This window comes from Anabas testudineus, chromosome 22 (genome assembly GCF_900324465.2).
Source record: "Anabas testudineus chromosome 22, fAnaTes1.2, whole genome shotgun sequence".
In the NCBI taxonomy this organism is placed as follows: domain Eukaryota; kingdom Metazoa; phylum Chordata; class Actinopteri; order Anabantiformes; family Anabantidae; genus Anabas; species Anabas testudineus.
Window position 1 is genome coordinate 2,070,759 of NC_046630.1, and position 19,517 is coordinate 2,090,275.

At 42.3% G+C, this 19,517-nt stretch overlaps 2 protein-coding genes across 4 annotated transcripts in view; one reads left to right on the forward strand and one right to left on the reverse strand.

The window, feature by feature from the left end:
• Positions 1–1,587, forward strand: part of syne2b (spectrin repeat containing, nuclear envelope 2b) — a 104,320-nt gene extending 102,733 nt beyond the window's left edge. The window contains 1 exon segment of the mRNA XM_026340149.1: positions 118–1,587. Coding sequence (XP_026195934.1) covers positions 118–328 — 211 coding nt within the window. The 3' untranslated portion in view covers positions 329–1,587.
• esr2b (estrogen receptor 2b) lies at positions 405–19,259 on the reverse strand. Of its 3 annotated transcripts, XR_003297410.1 has the most exons (11): positions 12,975–13,131; positions 9,037–9,516; positions 8,442–8,644; positions 8,235–8,351; positions 7,566–7,904; positions 6,988–7,126; positions 5,493–5,626; positions 3,869–4,052; positions 3,149–3,460; positions 1,369–3,019; positions 405–1,290 (listed from the first exon to the last, which is right to left on the reverse strand). XR_003297410.1 is itself a non-coding variant. In XM_026339187.1 (10 exons), the coding sequence occupies exons 2-10, from the start codon at positions 9,468–9,470 to the stop codon at positions 2,896–2,898; spliced, it is 1,986 nt and encodes a 661-aa protein (XP_026194972.1). In that variant the 5' UTR covers positions 9,471–9,516; positions 19,007–19,259; the 3' UTR covers positions 405–2,895. The 3 variants fall into 3 exon arrangements, 2 of the variants coding, with proteins under 2 accessions (XP_026194972.1, XP_026194971.1); XM_026339187.1 differs by lacking the exon at positions 12,975–13,131 and adding an exon at positions 19,007–19,259 and having other exon boundaries at positions 405–3,019; XM_026339186.1 differs by having other exon boundaries at positions 405–3,019.
• Between the last annotated feature and the right edge of the window lie 258 nt (positions 19,260–19,517).

Below are 19,517 nucleotides of genomic sequence, written 5' to 3' on the forward strand. Positions count from 1 at the left end.
ACCTCTAAAGCACAAACGGGAAGTTATCCTGCACCACCAGGCTCAGAGAGGGAGGAGACAAACATGTTAAAGAAGCTCTTCACAATATATATAACGAACCTCGTCTGTCCTCTGCAGGGAGGAGCGGAGGGATTCTTCCCCACACCGACCCTTCTTTTACCGGGTGCTCCGAGCTGCCTTCCCTCTGCACCTGCTCTTCGTCGTGCTGCTGGTTCTGGCCTGCCTGGTGCCTCTGTCTGAAGAGGACTACAGCTGCACACTGTCCAACAACTTTGCCCGGTCCTTCTACCCGATGCTGCGTTACACCAACGGTCCTCCACCCACATGATGAGGGGACAGAAAGGGACAGTGACAGGCTGCAACACTTTGTCCTTGATTGTTTGTATTTTTGATTGAACTACATGTTATTGGAGTATTTAAAGATGTATTTATTATTTGTAAAGTTCAACAGGTTTATAAAGAAGCCATATTACAGGGTGTGTCATCATTGCATTTGTCAGTTAAAGTCCCGACTTTAACAAAAAATATTTTGTATGTTCACGAGTCCTTTGAACTTTTCACCAAAGCATCGGTACAAACTTTTCTACCACTGCAGCTATTTTTACTGTTTTTCACAGCGTGGAGCCACTCGATCGTAGGTTTTGTACAGAAATGAAAAAAAGTTTAAGAGTATTTAAAATGTGTAATTATGTCTTTTTAAATTATGGCAGTGACTCCTCTGCAGATGCCTTTCTGTAGCCAACAATCACACTTTATCACATAACTGTATTTTAATGGTGTTAATAACTTTGTATATAAAACTACTTAGAAGTAAATGATTGTGTTTGTGTATTCTGCATGTGGCACTGAATCAGACTAACTATCGCCCTGTGCCACAAACAAAAGCATGTCAAAGTGAGTTTCTATTAGCTTCTTGTAAATGGCCAGAACAGAACATTTAATTATGGCAGTGAACATTTAAATCGAAGGCTAATAGCAAATAAAATACTGTTATTTTCCTGTGATCATTAAACTTTACAGTTGTTTGAAAAATGTGGTTGTTAAGATTTTAATGAGACAGATCTCCAGATTTAAGCTACATTAAGTGATTTTGACCACTAGGGGGCAGAAACTCGAACACGCTGACATAACGCAGCCTTAATTTATCAACAACTAGTCAAAATCCCAACGTGTTCGGCTAAAAGGGGTAAAAGCTCTGCACTAACTGTAATAATATGTCTCTTAATGAATCTGAACAGTCGTTACTCACCAAGTGGCGTCCACGTTAGCCCCAGATGTCCCAGTTAGATCCTGCAGGGGTCAAGAAAACTTATTAGTAAAAAATCCAGCGTGTGATTGAAACTGTAACGTGTGTGTGTGTGGGTTTACCTGACTGCCGACTCTTCTACTACGCTGTTGAAGGACTGTAACAAGACAAACTCGGAGTAGACCATGAATGTAAACGTGTATATGGAGGAGATTCAAACACTGCTAATGTAAAATGTCGGCCAACAGAACAAACCAACAAAAGTGTGTAAAGTCAGATTTATTTTGTGAACTCTTATTTATGGGATGTATAGATTGTAACAATAAACCTGTTTGTCATGATTCATTGTTCAACGTTTACTGTAAGAACCTCGCTAAGCGCTCACAGGCTCAGATCTGCTGTTTGCATGTGTGTGTTCATGCATGTACAAGTCACAGACAACAGGAAAGAAAGGATAGTGAACACGTGTCTATTAGCAGTGGTAGAAGAATCTGGCACCGAGGCTGAATTTATACTGACAGACGAGTGGCGCAGCTCAAGACTCGACGTCCAAGAAACATGTTAATGGTGCGTTTGTTTTTCCAAAACAGTGAAGCGTTTGTTTTCGTTCTTTGGCCAGATTGAAACAAATCAAGTGGAACTTTGACTTCAACCGAGTGAAAATTATCCAGAGAAACGTCAGCAAACTGTCCTAAAACATGAGTTTTTACATGTGCAGGAACTGAAACCCTACAAAGACGGATCAACGTGCCCGGAGAACCAGGAAGAACAGAAACATGTTCTGCACTGATGTTCCCACCGAGCTGCTTCTTCACTGGGGAAGATGCATAAATTACAGCAAACACCACTGATGACTTCACCAGCTTCAGGAGGCTTAATAAATCAATAAAGTTTGATTAAATCCCATTTTACATTATGTAATAGTTTAACTTTCCCTTCTAATACAGCTGAGGCTCAGTTTTTATTAACTACAGTGTGTTTCTCCACGTTCTGTGCCAACTAGTTCCTTCTTCACAGTAAAAAGATCAAATCTGATCTGCGCCGCGTCCTACGGTGTAAATTCAGCCTTGATTTAACCAGACGAACAGAGAAGAAGCTACTTTAACAGTCTTCTGGTTAAAAGGCCACATACTGCTGACACAGTTTGTACAGAGAGCGTAGAAAAGTCCTGGATGAATAGGCACCGAGTAAAACACCAAAGTACACAGTAGAAGTGAACAAACAGCACAGTGCAACAGGAAACGGGCCCGACTAACAAATGGATGTTCTCCGTGTCGACCACATGCACCTTTAGAAGTCACTGCAGATCGTTTGTGGGTGGTTTGTTCTGGATGTTACACCGAGGTGAAAAAAGACGTACAAATAGTGCATATCAAAAAAAGAGGAGGAGGAGCACAAACTGACTGGCAGAGGTTCAGCGATGTTCCCAGGAACACCCACTGTAGTGCACATTCACAAGAAATATTTACGTTCACAATAAACAGTCGATTAAAAATGTTTTTTTTTTTTTCAAAAACTAAAAACATCAGCAATAAGAAAAAAAACTAACTTTACCTCACAAAAGCACTTAATGTTTTCTTTTTAAAAAAATCCTTTTCTATTTCCTGTTCTCGATCTTTGGAGGATGGAAAAGATTCAGTTTGTGATGTTTAGTCCTGCCTCCCCTCTAAGGTGGTTTCCATGACGACTCGATCAGGGATGATGTAGTTTGTCGCTCCCGCCGACAGACCCGCATCCTCCGCATCCAGGGACCACGGCTCCGAATGGATGTAGCTGTGGGGAAAGTGAAGACATGAGAACGTGTCTGTTGGGAGTTCAACATTTTCTAAAAGCGTCTGAGGCTCTAACCAACCAAACACGTCGTCTTTACTCTTTTACTGATTAAAAACACCTGGATCTTACCCGTTGTTGTCCACGTGAGCCACCAGGGAACTCTGCGGTCGAGGTGTGGACTGCAGGTCCAGGATCACGGCTTCCACAGGCTCGTGTGTAGGGGCGGCGGCGTGGTCAGCGGGGCTGTGGTCCTGGTCTGGCTGCAGGTGAGACGGAGCCGGGGGTTGCTGGTGTCGGTCAGAGAACATGTCTGAGCTCGGCGAGGACGACGATTGGCTGCTGCTGCCGGACATGTTGGCGTCCAGCATCTCCAGGAGGAGGTCGTAGACCAGCACCACGTTCTTCCTCTTCATGGTGGACAGGTGGTCCATGCCTTTGTTACTGCAGAGAAGAGAAATACACAAGTGACAAAGTCTCTAAAAAACAGAAGAATGCTAATTCACCACACAGCGACTCTGAGCAGTGGATCAAAGTCGATTTAACTGAACAGACATTTTGCAAACTGCTCTTTCCACCCGTTCATCATCTGCAGGCTCCATGGACGGCGGGACACATGGGGACAGAGAGAGTGAGACAACAACCAAGGTCCCAGATCCAGACTTGAACCGGGGACGTTGCAGTTTTGTGCCATGTTCAAGATGCTCCGAACTTCAAATGAACTTTTTAGAGCACCTTCACTGTGGATCTGCATTAAATGATCACCTTTGTCTTTTTCCATCCTCACATAAAACAGCGACTTTGTTTAATGGAGCTGTCTGGTGTGTAAACGCCTGTCGTCTGCGTATGTACCTGAGGTGGCGGATGTGGGAGAGCAGCATGGTGAGGTGGCCGAGGCGCAGAGTCTGCTGCTGCGTGGACAGGCCCAGTTTGGAAATGGCCCAGACCAGAGCGTCGATCACCGAATCGAGCAGACGCAGCAGCTTGTTCCTGCTCTCCAGCTCCTCGGCTGTCTGAGAGGAGCTGGTACACAAATCTGAAAGAGACGACACAGAGGACTTTGGCAGAGGAGACGACACAAATGTGCATCTGGAGAATTTCTCTTCCAGATGTTTTCAGATCGATTATTAACAGTAATTATCTCTATGTTTCTAGTATATTAGTAGGTTCTCTCTTCCTGTGAGTGGGGCAACTTAAAATCCAACATTCAGTTAATACGAATCAGTTCAACCTCTGGGGAGCATGAACGTGGTCAGTGCTGTAAACGATGAATCACTATCACCATCGAGAAAAAACTGTTTAAGGATAAAGTGCAGTTAGTTTATATTTAATTAATTTAATAGACGTTCCAGATGTAACACTAGATGGCCCCTGGAGAGAAGCAGCAGCAGTAAATCTCCACACAGTGTGGGCTGTTGAGCAACGCTGCATCTGTCCGACGCCTTAACGTTTCTCTGTTCTTCTGACTTTTGAGACTCGATTTCACTTCTTGCACAATTTGTTCTTTGTTTTTTTTTTTTTTTCAGCTGCACTGACGCAGATTTAGCTGCAGAGAAGAGAACGATGTTAAACTCGATCACATTAATGGAACCTGTACAGTGTCTTCTTCAGCGCTGGGGGACGGACAGGGGGAAAGTCTGAGTGTGCAGAAGGCTGCAAAGGACTTTACTGGGAGGATCAATAGAAACAGTCTGGTGTGATTTACAGGTAGAGTTTTTACAGTTTGAATCAGTCAATATTTAGATGCGTCCTGACTCAGATGTGTTTTCACTACATGCTGACACAGCGTTACAGCGACACTCCCTCAAATGATCGACAATAGACTGTTATCCAACGACCACTGAGTTATTTATTTTTATTATTTTTATTTGAAGTTGCTTTAAGGCCAACTCCAGTAAAAATGTCAACTTCCAGAAGTAGAATTAGCAGCAAACAGTCCTCATGTAATAAAAGCACTAAATGCTGGGTTGTGATGGTCGGTTATGTCCTGGATCTGGTTCCACTTTGGCTAAAAACCTTAATAAGCCTCTATCGAGCCCTTAATCTGCACTAAAGGCAGCGCAGTAAACATTTGATACAGGTAGCGTGCGTCTCGTTTTATCTTCCCCCGGTGTCCTGATAATGTTCTGTGCAGCTGCTGTTTTTATGAGGGACAACAAACGAACGCTCACTGCACAACTGTGTGTTGTCAGAGTTCAGGACAGAGTGAGACGGTCTGTCTGAAACAGCACTAATGGACCACGTGAGGGCAGCTTCAGGTGAACGAACGTCCAACAGTAATAATAATAAGTCAAGTAAAAGCACTTTTATCTGCTGCAGTTTTATTTCCACACTTTGGATTTTAGGATTATGAACAAACGTCCACTCTGAAAACTAATGAACCCTTTAAAACTGAATTCAACGAACAGCCTCTGATTCGTTTTGTGATTTTAAATACTCACTGAACCTCTACCCAACTATTATAAAGTGAACTCACTGGAGTTGAGGAGGATCATGGCCTTCAGACAGACGTACTCCTCCCTCTGAAGCTTCAGCTCTCGAAACCGGGAGGTGGCTGCCAGCAGCATGTCGAATATCTCCATGATGCCCTCCACACACTGTCCCTCCTCCCTAAACACACACACAGAGCAAACTTTAGATATGTTTTTATATCTTTTCCGTTTAATTCATGTTTGTATTCAGCAAAAATGAAAACAAGTGCAAATCTAAAACTTTAAGTTCAATTATTTGGGGTTATTGTCGCCTGATAATTAGCTTGAACCATCAGTGAAGTGAAGCTGAGCTCTGGGCGACGTTATCATTCGTCTACAGCTTGTTACTTCACACAGAGCACTGATCCCATGAACCCAGTATCTTACTGCTGCTGCTGATGATATTTTGATTTTAACACACCAACCACATCAGAGATGCTAAATAACCTCAGGATCTAGATGCGACCACGTGTCCCCACAGCGATGCTAATTTATTCAGTGAACGGCAGAAAGCATCCTTTCTCAGGTTCCTCGTATCTGCTCCAAAAACAATCTTCAAAGTGTTGATTGGCTACAGAAACATTCATCACGGTCCTGTTATCGTTTCACTTTTCCGACTTTAAATCTGTTTAGAGCAACCAGCCAACACGTAAAACCCCTTTTAGTCTGACTCTTTAATTAACCGTGTGGTTTTATTAAGGGTGGATTTACATCCCGGATGTTTTCCTGAGCTGTCTAACAGCGACCACTCCACAGAGAACAATAAGGCCGTGTTGTGAACACACATCAAGGTTAAGCTAAGCCTATGGTGATAGTTTCCAGGACAGTGGGGAAACAAAAGGTCAAACTCACTCACCCCACCCGTCAGGAAGACTCCAGCTCTGTTTGTTCTCATGTGAATTTAATGGAACCTTATCTGGTAAATTCGAATTTGTACTGGAACCTTTGGCCTCGTGCTGGAGAAAGTGTCTTCACAGTTCATCTGCACTACAGAGTTTCAGCTCATAGTCTGAACGTGACCTCCTGACGTCATTCTTTCAATTCAAACACCAGAAAGAACATGTGGCTCCAATGCTGCTGATAAATGACAAGTCTGGTTCATCAGGAAGTACAACTACAGTGAGGTAGTAAAGTGAGGGTGAAGGGCCAGAAAACTACAGTGTCGCATTTAAATGTTGGTGATGGAGCTGATTTCATGAACTGTCGACTGATGGATCGTTTGAACCTCTGTTATCAAGTGATGACACATGAAGTATATAGTAAGAAGTAATTCACTCAGAAGCTCAGTGAAGTAAATCGACTCTGGACTGAACTTAAAGACGAGTGAAGCAACATCTTCAGTAACCAGCAGTGAATCCTTCATATGTGGGAGCACAAACTAAACCTGTTTCACAAAAACACTAAAGCTGGTTCTTGACCACACGTCTTCATCACCTCTGAACATGATCTCAGTTATTCCACCACTACATCCTCATCCAGAAGCTGAAGCATCTTTCTCACCTGTTGAGCCTGAAGTCTGGAGAGAAGATGAGTTTTCCAGGATGGTCCACTGATCTCCACATGAGTCCCAGCATCAGGATCTCCAGCCAGCAGCACTTCAGCAGGTGGATCTGATCTGCTAGACTCAGCTCTATGAAGCCTGAGGAAACAGCCAAACGTTGACCGGCTTCACACTTAGAATTAAAAAGTACTCGTTTCAGATCCAGTGTTACGGATAAACCACTTTAAGATCAGCGAAGGATGGAAGTAACATCCCAGTGAGCACAGGTACTGTGAATAAACCAAAACTCAGCTGACGAACTGTTTTCATGAGGCTGACGTGATTCTCTCTGATCACACAGTGAGTAAAGACACAAACAGGAACCGTTTGATGACTTGACTGAAAGTTGTCTCTAAATTTAATCACTTGATTCACTAATACTTCAGAAAACTGTTCAGTCAAAACATTTTCTCCACCTCAGTATGTTCAAACGTTTTAATTCACTGGTGCCGAGCGTGTTCGGAGCTTTTACCTCTGTTGATGAAAGCAGTTATTAATTAATTAATTCTTTTTTTAATTTATTAAATTCTTATCTTACCTGGGATCTTTTTGGCCCAGCTAATCATGAGGACCAGCTCCTTGTCTGCTAGGTTGGTGAGGGACATCATCATGCTGGACTCCGTGAAGGGCTTCTTCAGGTCCTCCATGAGGTAGATCTCCGGAGGTTCTGCTTCCATGATGCGGGAGATGAACTCCTCCGGGCTCATGGACGTGTGGTGGACGTGGTTCGCGTGAGGCAGGGGGGCAAGAGGAGCCTCTAGGTGGAGGTGCCGCTGAGCTCGAGAACCCAGACCCACCCTGACCGCAGAATCCCGAGACTGGAGTCCACCACGGCGGTGCCTGGCTCCTCTATAGCTGCAGCGTTCGCGTCTCACACCTGGTGAATACAGAGGAAGAGGAGGAGGAAGAGAGGACCAGTCACATGCAGTGAAACAACAGGTTTGTGCAGCACATGGGCTTTATTTTATTTATTATTACAAAGACCAGAAACTATAGAACCCTGTATATTTGCATTTAGTCGTTTGGCAGGTACAAGGCAAAGGCAGGGTAGGTGTGAAGGGGTCCTGTCTACTGGAGGTAGGCCACAGCTGGGCGGTGATGTTACCACTACACAGCCTACACTACCCAGCCGGTTTTCTCAAAGTTAAACGTGCTGTGATGTGACGACCAAACATAAGAGCCCCAAATTAAAAAGAAAGCAGCCTACCGCACTTCATCATGCCCACTTCGTAGCATTTCCGCAGGCGGCAGGCCTGGCAGCTTTTACGTCGATTCTTGTCAATAGTGCATTGATTTGTGGCGGGGCAGATGTAGTCGTTGTGTCCTGATTAAAATAAAATATAACAGTTCATCGTTAAGTGCACTGAGAAAAGGAACAACTGAAAATACACAGACAGGCAGAGAGAGTTCATGCCTTGGATGCTCCTCTTGAAAAATGCCTTGCAGCCTTCACAGGACCACACCCCGTAGTGGTACCCAGAGGCGTAGTCGTGACACACGGCGCAGAAGTGCATGTCGGCTTTCCCTGCTGCAGACGAACACGAGGAGGAGTTGACTCCCTCCACCCCCCCGTCCTCTGATCTCTTGCGCAGCAGCTTGTTACAGCCGATGATGGAGCTGCAGGAAGAAACAGACGTGGTGAGAAGGGACAACTTGACATTCAGTCTGTCATTCACCTGCCATTAGTCCTGCAACAGGTAGTCGGCTCCTGAAAATGTCTCCACAACCATATTTTAGTCAACTGGAAAAATGGCATCAGAAATCTGGCAGCATTCATTATTAAGACGTTAATGTTTTTAAATCTGAAGCAGGTAGAGATTCAGGAATCAACCACTCTACACTGCAACTAGAATGTTTTGCAGTGGGAAACACCTCTTGGATGGATGGGAACATACACTTTTAGTGAGTTAGCAGCAGTTTCCATGATCACAGTAAGTACCACGTCTTTAAATATTAGTATTTGTATTTGTGTATTTCTACTTCCACTCGATCGGGGACAGTATTCCCACCTGCTGGGGTTCATGCTGTGGTGTTTGGGCTCCAGCCAGGGCACATGTGGGCTGGGTTCATTATAGACGAGAGGCTGAGGGCACCGCAGGCTCAGTGAAGGCACGTTGGTGTGACTGTGGTGGGACGGCCAAAAAGCTGAGGGGCTGAGGGGGGGGCAAAGAGACGACTGGCTGTCGGACATGGGCGGCCTGGTGTAGCTCAGCACAGGTGGGCTGTAGAAATTGAGAGACGCGTGTCCGTTGTTGTACTCGTGGCCACTGTCTGTGTACGGAGAGGGAATGCAGACTGTGTGGTTGTCCATGCCCAGTGGAGGGCTGTATGCTGTGGGCAGGAGCCCCCGGGAGCCCGGCCTCTCTGAGGCTTTACTGGAATCCACCTCCTGAAGCTGAAGCAGTGGTAACGGGTCAGGATCCAGCTCTGGGGAGGAGGCCATGTCAGGGGCAGTTGACCTCTATTGCATGATCTACTGCAAACCAGTCCTGTAGCAGAGGGAAACAAAACAGTGTCAAGTAAACAACAAACAGAACAAAACACTAACATCAGTTCTATAAAAACAGATTTGGCACCTTAAGTGTTGCTACATGGATTAAAATGAAGAAGGTCCCAACTAGGTCTCCCAGTAACCGTCGGTCAATCCACCACTTTGGACTCAAATCTGACAGACATTTATTATTCATATGTTCTCTGAGTCATAATGAGTTTGCTAATCGGACCATGTTAAAGTTCTAAATCATGTAGCATGAAGCTGCCACGTGGCTGTAAACTTTTTGAACAGTGGGAACAAGTACAAAGTACAAGCGAGTAGCAACATGTGTGACCTCGGGGCTCCATACGTACTCCATGACTTGGTCACAACGACCTCTCAGCACAAAGATTAGAGGGGATGCACGAATCCTTTCTAACTTCCATCCCTGCTGTTTACATCTTCTAAAGATATTTTTGCATCTGCACGTGATGAGAACATCTTCACACAGGTTGAAACTGACTTTAATTCGTGTCTGATGCTGTGGGGATCCCGATCTATTATCAACTGTAGAGACGAAACTTATTCACTTCACTTTAATATCAATGTAGAAAGAAGGAGGCCTGACTGACACCACAGTGCCGCTCTGGAGCACTAATGTTGATGTGCTGACGACACTCATACTGTACTGATACTGTTCTGGCCAAGATATTATCTTAATATCTTTATTTCTCCTTTTGAGGAAAATTATCTTTTCACTTTCTGTTTTAAGAAGACCAGACACAACAAGATAAGTCGGAACACATTTTGTTTTGCTTTGAGCCTTTTTTCCACCACAGAACTTTTCCAGGAACACGTCTCTGTACCTGCATTTATTTCAACACACCTGGGGCTGTAGCTCCTCCCACTCCCTTCAAGTCATGTTAGAATAGTTCGAGTCCTATAATTTGTCGTGTGGCTTAAATTTAGGAAGATGTGGAGGAAAAGACATAAAACATAACAGAATATAAAATAAGTTACTGAGTTTTCAATGGTTCCTGGGCCGAGGCGGGGCCCGAAAATACTCACAACAAAAAAAAGAAAATTATTATTTGAGGCATCTTGTAAAGTAAATGAATGACTAGTGACATCTGAACATGTCAAATGTCCCCAGAGAATTTCTTACAAGCTGATTTATTCAGCACATGCACCTTCAGAGTTTAATGAACCAGGTCAAATGATGCAACAGCTTTCCTGCTGTGTCAAAGGTAACAGCTCTGCATTGATTAACAGTGTACTAGTATTTCATCCATGAACATTTGTTCCAGAGACTCAATACTAAAGCACAGAATGATCAGCCTGCTGGCTGAATACTGTAACCAAACCATGAGCTGGTTAATTAGTGCCAGGATCAACAGCACAGCAACCAGGAACTCTTCAGGAACTCTTCAGCTAGTGTGTGCAGGAGGTTTAGAGCTGTTTTTGGATATTTCTGTCTTTATTTAAAACTTCTCAGCACAAATAGAAGTGAGGCGTCTCATATTTTAGATGAATGTACACGATAAAACATGGCACACAGTCAAGATTAAACACTTCTATGCACTTTTATTGTGCAGCATTGATATGAAACATGAACAGGATGAGTGGATCATTATCAAGCTGTTAGAACAGTCAAGAGGCATTAGCTCCAGGGCATTACAGGTAAAGACAAGTGACACAGGTAGAGTTTATCATAGCATTAAATCCACTACACTACACAAACGTTAGTTACTCAACAGTGTCCAAGCTTCATCGCTCCAAGAACCAAATCACAGCTCTCAGTTTCACTCAAGAGTTTAAAATCTAGAAAACTTCATCCAAGAACACCCGAGTACAACAAGACACACAGAACCTAAAGTAAACTCACTTAATGCTTCTCGATTACTACAACAACACATCATCAGCCGGGTGAAACTAGGCTGTCTCTCGTAAACCACAAGGCCTAGACCAACACTCTACAGACTGGATTTTATTCCAAACATAATGGTAATGTCCTTTTATTGGATGGTGCTGAAGATGCTGATGTAAAGTTAATTATCAGTATCCTACATCTAACTACATTTTTTTTTTCAGAATTTTTTTTTAGCATCTTTGAATAGTCAGTTGAAGCAGCTGCTGTTTTCTACCTTCATACAGTAAACATGCAGAAGTTAAAGCTAAAGTAAAGCGTGCACAACGTAATGGTCGTTGTTGTCTCACTGACTGAATTAATTAATGTCAAGTACGTGTTGTTTATTTTACACATCTGCTGGTTAGAAGACGGTTTTGGGTTCGAATAGACTCATTTCCAATTGAGCCTAAACCTTTTAAAAGGTGTTGTAGATTACACTGATTTGAGGTTGTTCCTGTAACTTTCCAGACCTTGTTTCATCTGTTTTTGTGTCCATTGTCTTTTATTGTGCTTATTAATTTGTGCTTATTAATTTCCCCAAGGGGATCAATAAAGTATTCATTATTGCTAATAAAACCACCTCAACCTCCATAAAACAGTCAACAGAAACAATCAATTACACAGAACAATCATAGTCAGTCATATGATGACAAAAATAAATGTTTTCACTGAAATTAGATTAAAATGTTTAAAGTTTTCTTTAACGGGGATAAAACTACATTTTCCAGCTTTTTTTAAAATACATGACTAAAGGTTGAATAAATCTGACAAACTTACATGGACTTTAGATTGTAGGACTCAGACTAAATATAAAAATAGCTGACAAGGCACTTCTCCCAACCACCACACACTTTATCTGACTACTGTCAACAGCAAGTGGGCCAGAGTGGAATCCACTCTGGCCCACTTGCTGTTGACTTCTATTTATTTCTATTATAAACGGTCATTAAACAAAGTTTTGTATTTGATTAAATTAATTCTACTTTTTCAAGTTAAACTCAATTTTGCATCTCAGATTTATTACTTTTAAATGAATTTCATGTTGTTGTATTTCAAATCCCATTGAGGGACTGAAATATAACAATAAAATAACAATTCATCCAACACAACACTCACAATGCAATCATGCAAGAATGTTTTGTGTCTACTTCCAAGGTTCAGATTATTGTGCTGTTGTGAGTGTCTGTGGGTATTTAACCGACTTAAATCTGAACTGATATGCAAAATGAAAATGTTATTGTGTCCATGAAAAGCTAAATGTAACCAGATCAAGGTCTATAAATAACAAACAGCACAACAGCAGAGCTGAATTCTACTTTTATACGAACCTGGCTGTATGACAGAACATTTAACCGTTACAGAGATGCACAATATTATAAGTAATTATAGAAAAGTAACTGCCTACTTCGTGGCTGACATTTCACACTGTATCGTCTCAGTCGTGCAACAATCAAACACTCGAGCCTAAATTTACTTGATTAATCGCAGCCTCTCACTGTTAAAAAGTCTTGTTTAACAGTTTACCAGTCACAGATAGACTGAAAGACATTAAACATCTCACTTACTTCTTCAGGCTCTGTGTCTCAACACTTTGGCTTTTACCCCTCGAATATGCAGAATGCTGTTTTGTCAGGAGTTTGAGCTTTGGACAGACTGGCGCTCGTGGCAGCCTTCCATGGTAAACCACCAGGCAGGCAACAAAGGGTCAAAGGACACCGTCTTAATGCAGCTCTATCTTTTATTCCACCGTCATGTGCATGATTTGGTTGTTAAGGCTGCTGGACCTGAAGGGCCGTAAAGATTTGGGCTTTTCTGCTTTAACAGATCTACTGTACACACAAAACACAGGAGCATTTTAAATATCTGCAGACAGTTCTTCTGTTGAAACAGATCAGAAACAGTTTGTACAGGCTACAGCTTTGTTTCCTGGAGAGAAGAGGAGACTTAAAGCTTCAGCTAAAATCTGGATGATGCTGCTGTAGAAGCAAACGTTTTAAGTAAAGCTTTATTTAACTGGATGGCAGAAGACAGAGATAATAATCATTTCAATTTACAGGAAATTAGACTGAAAAAATTAATTAATTAATAAAAACAGAAGCCAACAAACACATTTTTACACTAATTTTACCTTTAGTTTGCGAACCATCTTTAAAAGGACAGAAAAACTAAACTTTGAACTTCTTCCTCTGTGGTGATGAAATGAAAATGAATTTTATCGATTTGTTTATTTGCTGTACTCCTGTTGGCCACGAGGTCCAACTCTGTAAAAACCCAGTAAATCTCTTTACAGAGCTGGTTAGAAACTGAGGATGTTTCCTCGTGTACTGTACAGTACAGTTTTGAGGTACTACACTATGTGGAACACTAAATGCTACCTCTGGGCTCTGAGCACTCGGATGACCTACACTCTGCACTGTGCCTGAACACCACACAGGCCGGCTCCTTTAAAGACTCGGCGCGTTACCTTCAAATGTAAAACTCACCTGGAAATTGATAAAGCAGCTATTTTTTTTTTACATATTCAGTACATGGTGTTTCAGCAGTAGTAATAGTAATAGTAGTAGTAGTACTTGTAGTGGAGTATTATGTGGGGAAGTATACTTGTACTTACTCAGTACCGAGTTTGCGTACTTCTACTACCTGTAGTGTCACTGAGGAACTCTGTGACCTGCTCACCAACTGAACTGGGATACAACAGATATGTAAACAAAACAACACACCCCCCGAGCATGACAGGTCAAAGGTCAGCGTACCACCAGGAAACACACTGGAAAATAATCCAGAGCCAAACAGTCACATATTTAGTCTTCAGATCTGATTTCAAGTCCTGATGGTTTAAATGTTCTGACCCCACACGCTGTGAAGTACCCTGTGTCCAGACACACGTTCATCATTGATCATGACGAATATTACATTTTTCACACGCTGACCTCAATATTAAAACCACTAGGTGGATTTAATGTTGTGACTGATCAGTGTTTGTCAGTGAGTAACAATTTTAACTTCAAATCACAGATCTGAAAATATAATTAAATACTGTTTGACTTGTGTCGTCAGCATCTTGTCTAAAGACACTAGCATGAAAACAGGTGAAGTAGAAGTTCTGACTATTTTTAACATCAGACTAAAATAAATCTAAATGCATCTTATTCTAGTGTCTCACAGGATCCTACTCTAACACTCAGTCTTCTTCATTGTTTGCTTTCCCCAGTTGTTGAATCAACACTTTTTTGGCAGTTTTGCTTAAAATGACTCAACAATTCAGTTGCTACCTCGTCCTCTATTCGTTACCAATTAACTTACTAATTGTTTCACCTCTAACAACGACATGAAGCCATTCATCTGGCTGACTGTTTTCATTTAAACATGTTCAGAGAACAGTTTCTGATCACTCACAGACGTCATTACTTCATCTACCATTGACACATTTGGCTCGAGGTAACTGCTGTTTAACAATTAGTTATAAAGTTATTATTTATCTGTTTCTATTTTTGTGTTCCGGACAAAGACATCAGACAACAGCTTTGGACATAATGGACAGAATCTGGTCTTCAGTATCTGGTCCAAAAATGTTGAAATCTATTGGCACCACTGTGATTCATGAATGAACGCGCCAGACAAACCTGGAAAACCCTCAGAATCCAGTCAAAGGACTAAAGTTCATCCAAGACCAAGTTCACACTGGAGAAAAATGTGTTTCTACTCATATTTAAAGCCACTCTCCTACTGTGTCTGGACGACAACAGATACAGTCTGTGTCTTCATAAAACACGTCCACCTACAGTGGAGAACTCCAGGTTTTAACAAAGCACTAGTCAGCAACAAGGAATCTCTGAGACCTTAACGTGACTGAAAATACAATCCCTCTCCAGACAGGACAGTTTATTAAAACGTGTTTATTTCTTGTGTATAAAAGGAGCACAGACCCATCTCGCCTCAGAACAAGGCTCCCAGCCAGGAGCACATACCGGAACACAAAGACCCCCACCAAAACCATTAACCAGCCTCTATTCCTCCATTATCTCGGCTGCACAAAGCCAACAAGGATCTGCTGCAGCAGCAGAGCTCGGCTGAATTGAAGAGGTCGACAGACGACATGGGAGCAGGAGGAGACGCACGGAGCTGCTTCCAGCTCAGAGGAGCTGAGCGGAAAGCAGCTTCAGCAGAATCGACAGGCTGATTACAGCATCAGGATTTGGAGGCATTTTACCTGTCACCTGCCAGCACTGTACTCCAGGAAATAGACTGCATATTCGATTCAATATACTCATATGATACTGTCAAACTTAATTAAAAAAAATAGCCATGTGGAGATTTCTGCAAAATAGAATATTAGAAACTAACGGACACAGCTATAATATGTAAAAAATGAAAATATTGAGCAAAACTGAGGGAGTATATTGAAAACAAGAAGTTGTTTAATGCAGTATAAAACACAAATGTCCTTAAAATTCCTGGTTCCAGTTTCTAAAATGCGAATGGGACTTTTTATGCTCTTCTGTCATGAGAGTTAAGGGAATATACAGTATATGAAACAGAATACCGTTTAGCGGTCAGGAAAATGATAATCTGCATTTTTAACCATTATTCTCACAGTTAACAACAACAATAAGAAGAAGAAGAAGAAAACATTGGATGAAGTTTAAGTTTAACCTGATAACTTCTCGTTTATCACTTGACTTTGTGAGCAGGCTTTACAGGTGCAGGTTTACATAGTTTTCTATGTGTCTTATCTCTGTGGTTAAAGTGCATCATGTTCACCAACAGCTTTGTAAACAATAACTGGTGAAGAATCAGCATTTACTGCATCACACGGCTTGCAGCAGGTTAATATATAAAATTATACATTACTGCATAAAAGCAGTTAAAGGATGAAAGTTCATCACAGCATGATAACTTTTTGTCATTTGACTGATTTAACATTACACCTTCTGCTCTGTGAGACATTTTGCACCAGGCTTCCCTCACACAGAACTCAACCAGACAGCTTAGAAAGCTGCTCATCAAAAGACGGTTCTACAGAATCACAAGTCCATATTCATAGTAAAGACTAAGCTGATTTGAAGATTCAGCTGTTGTCGGTCAAACCACGTTTACTACTTTTAGTGTATGTTGGTGCAAAATTCTCTTTTTAGTCACTATTCAGCTCAACAAGCGAAAAACAAAATGGGTAAAAGTGTGAAAAACATCCTGAAGTCAGACTGTTTCTCAAGCATCAGCTGATCCAAAGAATGTTTTTTATACTGAACAAGGATTAAAATTAAAGATGCGCACAATTTCACAAGCAGCACAACAACAGTTGTACAGTGATGCCTCTGGCTCCTGGTTAGGTGAGAAGTTAGTGCAAAGTTTAGCCACTGGAGGTCAGCAAAAAAAAAAAAAAAAAAAAAGACTGGGGGGGATAAGTTAAGTCTTCGACAGGATGAAGATACAAACATTTATCCTGGCTCGTTTGTGCCCCTCAGCCTCGTGAACTGCTTCTTCTTCTGGCTCTCCAACATCTTCAGTGAAACTAAAGTGGCTCAAATGACATCAGTCACTTCTCACCGGACAGAGAGCTTTCTGGATTTGTGGGGGTGGGTGGGAGTGTGGGGGCGCTGATCGGGATTGTTGAGCTGCATGACCTTGACAAGTATTCAGCGCCGGCCTGTAGAATGTTTTTCAACGTGGGTGAAACCCGAAGAATGGAAAGGGGATGTCCTCAAAGTCCAACTTCTTATTTCTGTAAAGACAGGACTTCCCTCTGTCCTCCCAACCCCTCTCCAACACAGATATACCTCGGACTCCCCCACAGCGCAGTTATTCATGAGTGGAACAGGAATCTGGTATTTACAGTAACAACCAGATTATTATTACAGCACGAGCAGACTCAAGGCTGCAGAGAGGAGGCTGCACGGCTCACATCCTCCCCGACACCGACTGCAGAGCCGAGAGAACAGCAGCAGATAGACTTGGTTTTGTTGATGTGACAAAATAATCAGCAGAAGCGACAAAAGATTAGAGTGGAAACCAAACGTCTCTCACAAAAAAGAACTTTTAAAAATCCAGTTTGTGATAAAATGAGCAGAATCTGAAATGGAAGCGTGTGTAGGAACAGACAGGTAAAGTTAAAAACCCATTAAAGTCACGTTTGGGGTTCAGACACGTCACTGACTTACGTCAGTGTAACAGCATCGTCTACGGTTTACCTGCAAAACAACAACAACAACAACAACAACAACAACAACAACAACCTGCGATACTGTACGTCCGGAGCTCCACCGTCGCTTTACTCACATTACCTGCATCCTCTAAAAACTGCACTAGCTTCTCATCCCTCCTGCTGCTCACTAGTACGTACAAAGCCCTGAATAACCTGCACCTGCTGCCTTCCTACACCACCACTACCCCACCTGTTGCCAGCTCCAGCCTCCTGATGCTGCTGCAGAGGAACAAGCACTAAACCCTGAGCTGATCTTTACTTGGCGTTTTTATTTTGTGAACCTAATGTGAATATTAACTACAGTTTTTGAGAGAAAGCTTGCACCTAGTGTCTGACGGCTTGTAATCGTTTTAATAAATTGGATGCACATCAGCTGCAGAGATGTGTAATTTGTGCTTTAGTGGCTGCAGGGTGGATGATCAGAAATGTTTTAACTAAACTGTGTGAACTATAAACTCTGTAAATTAAATCTAATGCACCTCATTTATCTCTGTGAGAGTTTTTCCTTCACAATCTAATTTTTATTCATATTTGTTTCCATATGAGACAGAAAATGCTCCAAACATTAGTCTTTTAAAGATTAAAAGATGCAACACAGTGAATTTTGATAGTAAACACCAGAATCAGCCTTTACACATGCTGTCCCCGGGCTAGTTTCACTAAATTAGTAATAAAAATAAGTTCCACTGAGCTGGTGTACACCATGTTCCATTTTACGACACACAGGGGAAGACTTTCTCCTCCCTGATAGAAACAAGGCGCAGCCATAAAAAGGAAGGAGGGTGGTCACACTAATATTTGATGTCTCTATTGTTTCTGTCAGAGGAAGACAAGTGAAGTCAGACTGACTGTTCCACTGAACTGATGACAAACCAAACATCCAAAACCTCTTTTCCCCCGAATTCAATGATTTTACACATAATTACTATTTGTGTGTGTATATATACACACAAATATATGAACACACACACACACACACACACACACACACACACACACACACACACACACACACGGCACATTTTAAGATCTACAGGTGGAGATGCTGTTGTCACTTGATTAAAATATAAATGTAATATCTATATCTTAATTCTTCAGGTTCATCTTTGACACACCTGCTCTTCAGTGACAAAGTTTCCTTAATTTAAACCTAATCTTTTGCCCTTTAAGCAGCATGTGTCCGTTCATTCATTGAATGAAGCCTTGAAGCTACAAAACGCCGCGTAAACTTCTCCAAGAAAGTGCGAAAAGCTCCTGAACGCAGCTTGTCCTCATCAAACTGTCGACCAGGAGCAGAGCTGCACCTGTCCGACCGTCCTGGTCAGTTTCAAACTCTCCCTCTGCCTTTCTCCACCAACAATCAGACATTAAATCATATTCTTTCATGTCACCAACCTGTCCCTCAGTTCAGCTGGTGACCAGCTGTTGCTGCTGTAGTTCAGTCGGTGTTCAGCGTCTCTCCGAAACCGACACAAACAGTCAGTGAACGCGTAAAAGTGAAACTAGAAACGGACACCACATGCACCCGGCGTTTATTCCACCGCGTTATTCCTCAAAGAACTTTTTTCCCATTCCTGATATTTCAGTAACGTTTCCCCTTCACCCTCTCTGCGTTGCTCAAAACGCCACATTTTAGGTTTGTCCATTTGGAGACGTCACAGACCGACCACGCCTTTCTGGAGAGGCGCCTGGCCGCGCTGCGCGCAGGAGGAGGAGGAGGAGGAGGAGGAGGAGGGTCTCAACCCTGAGTGCAGCATGTTGAAAACACATGGATGAAATGTATGTTTTGGTTTTTCTGCATTAGCCCTGTGACATTTAATACGAAATAGTCTCTATAATGTTTTTGCATCCTTCACCTCCTCAGAGTTCATAATTAAAAGAGATGAAACACATTGAAAAAAGGTTT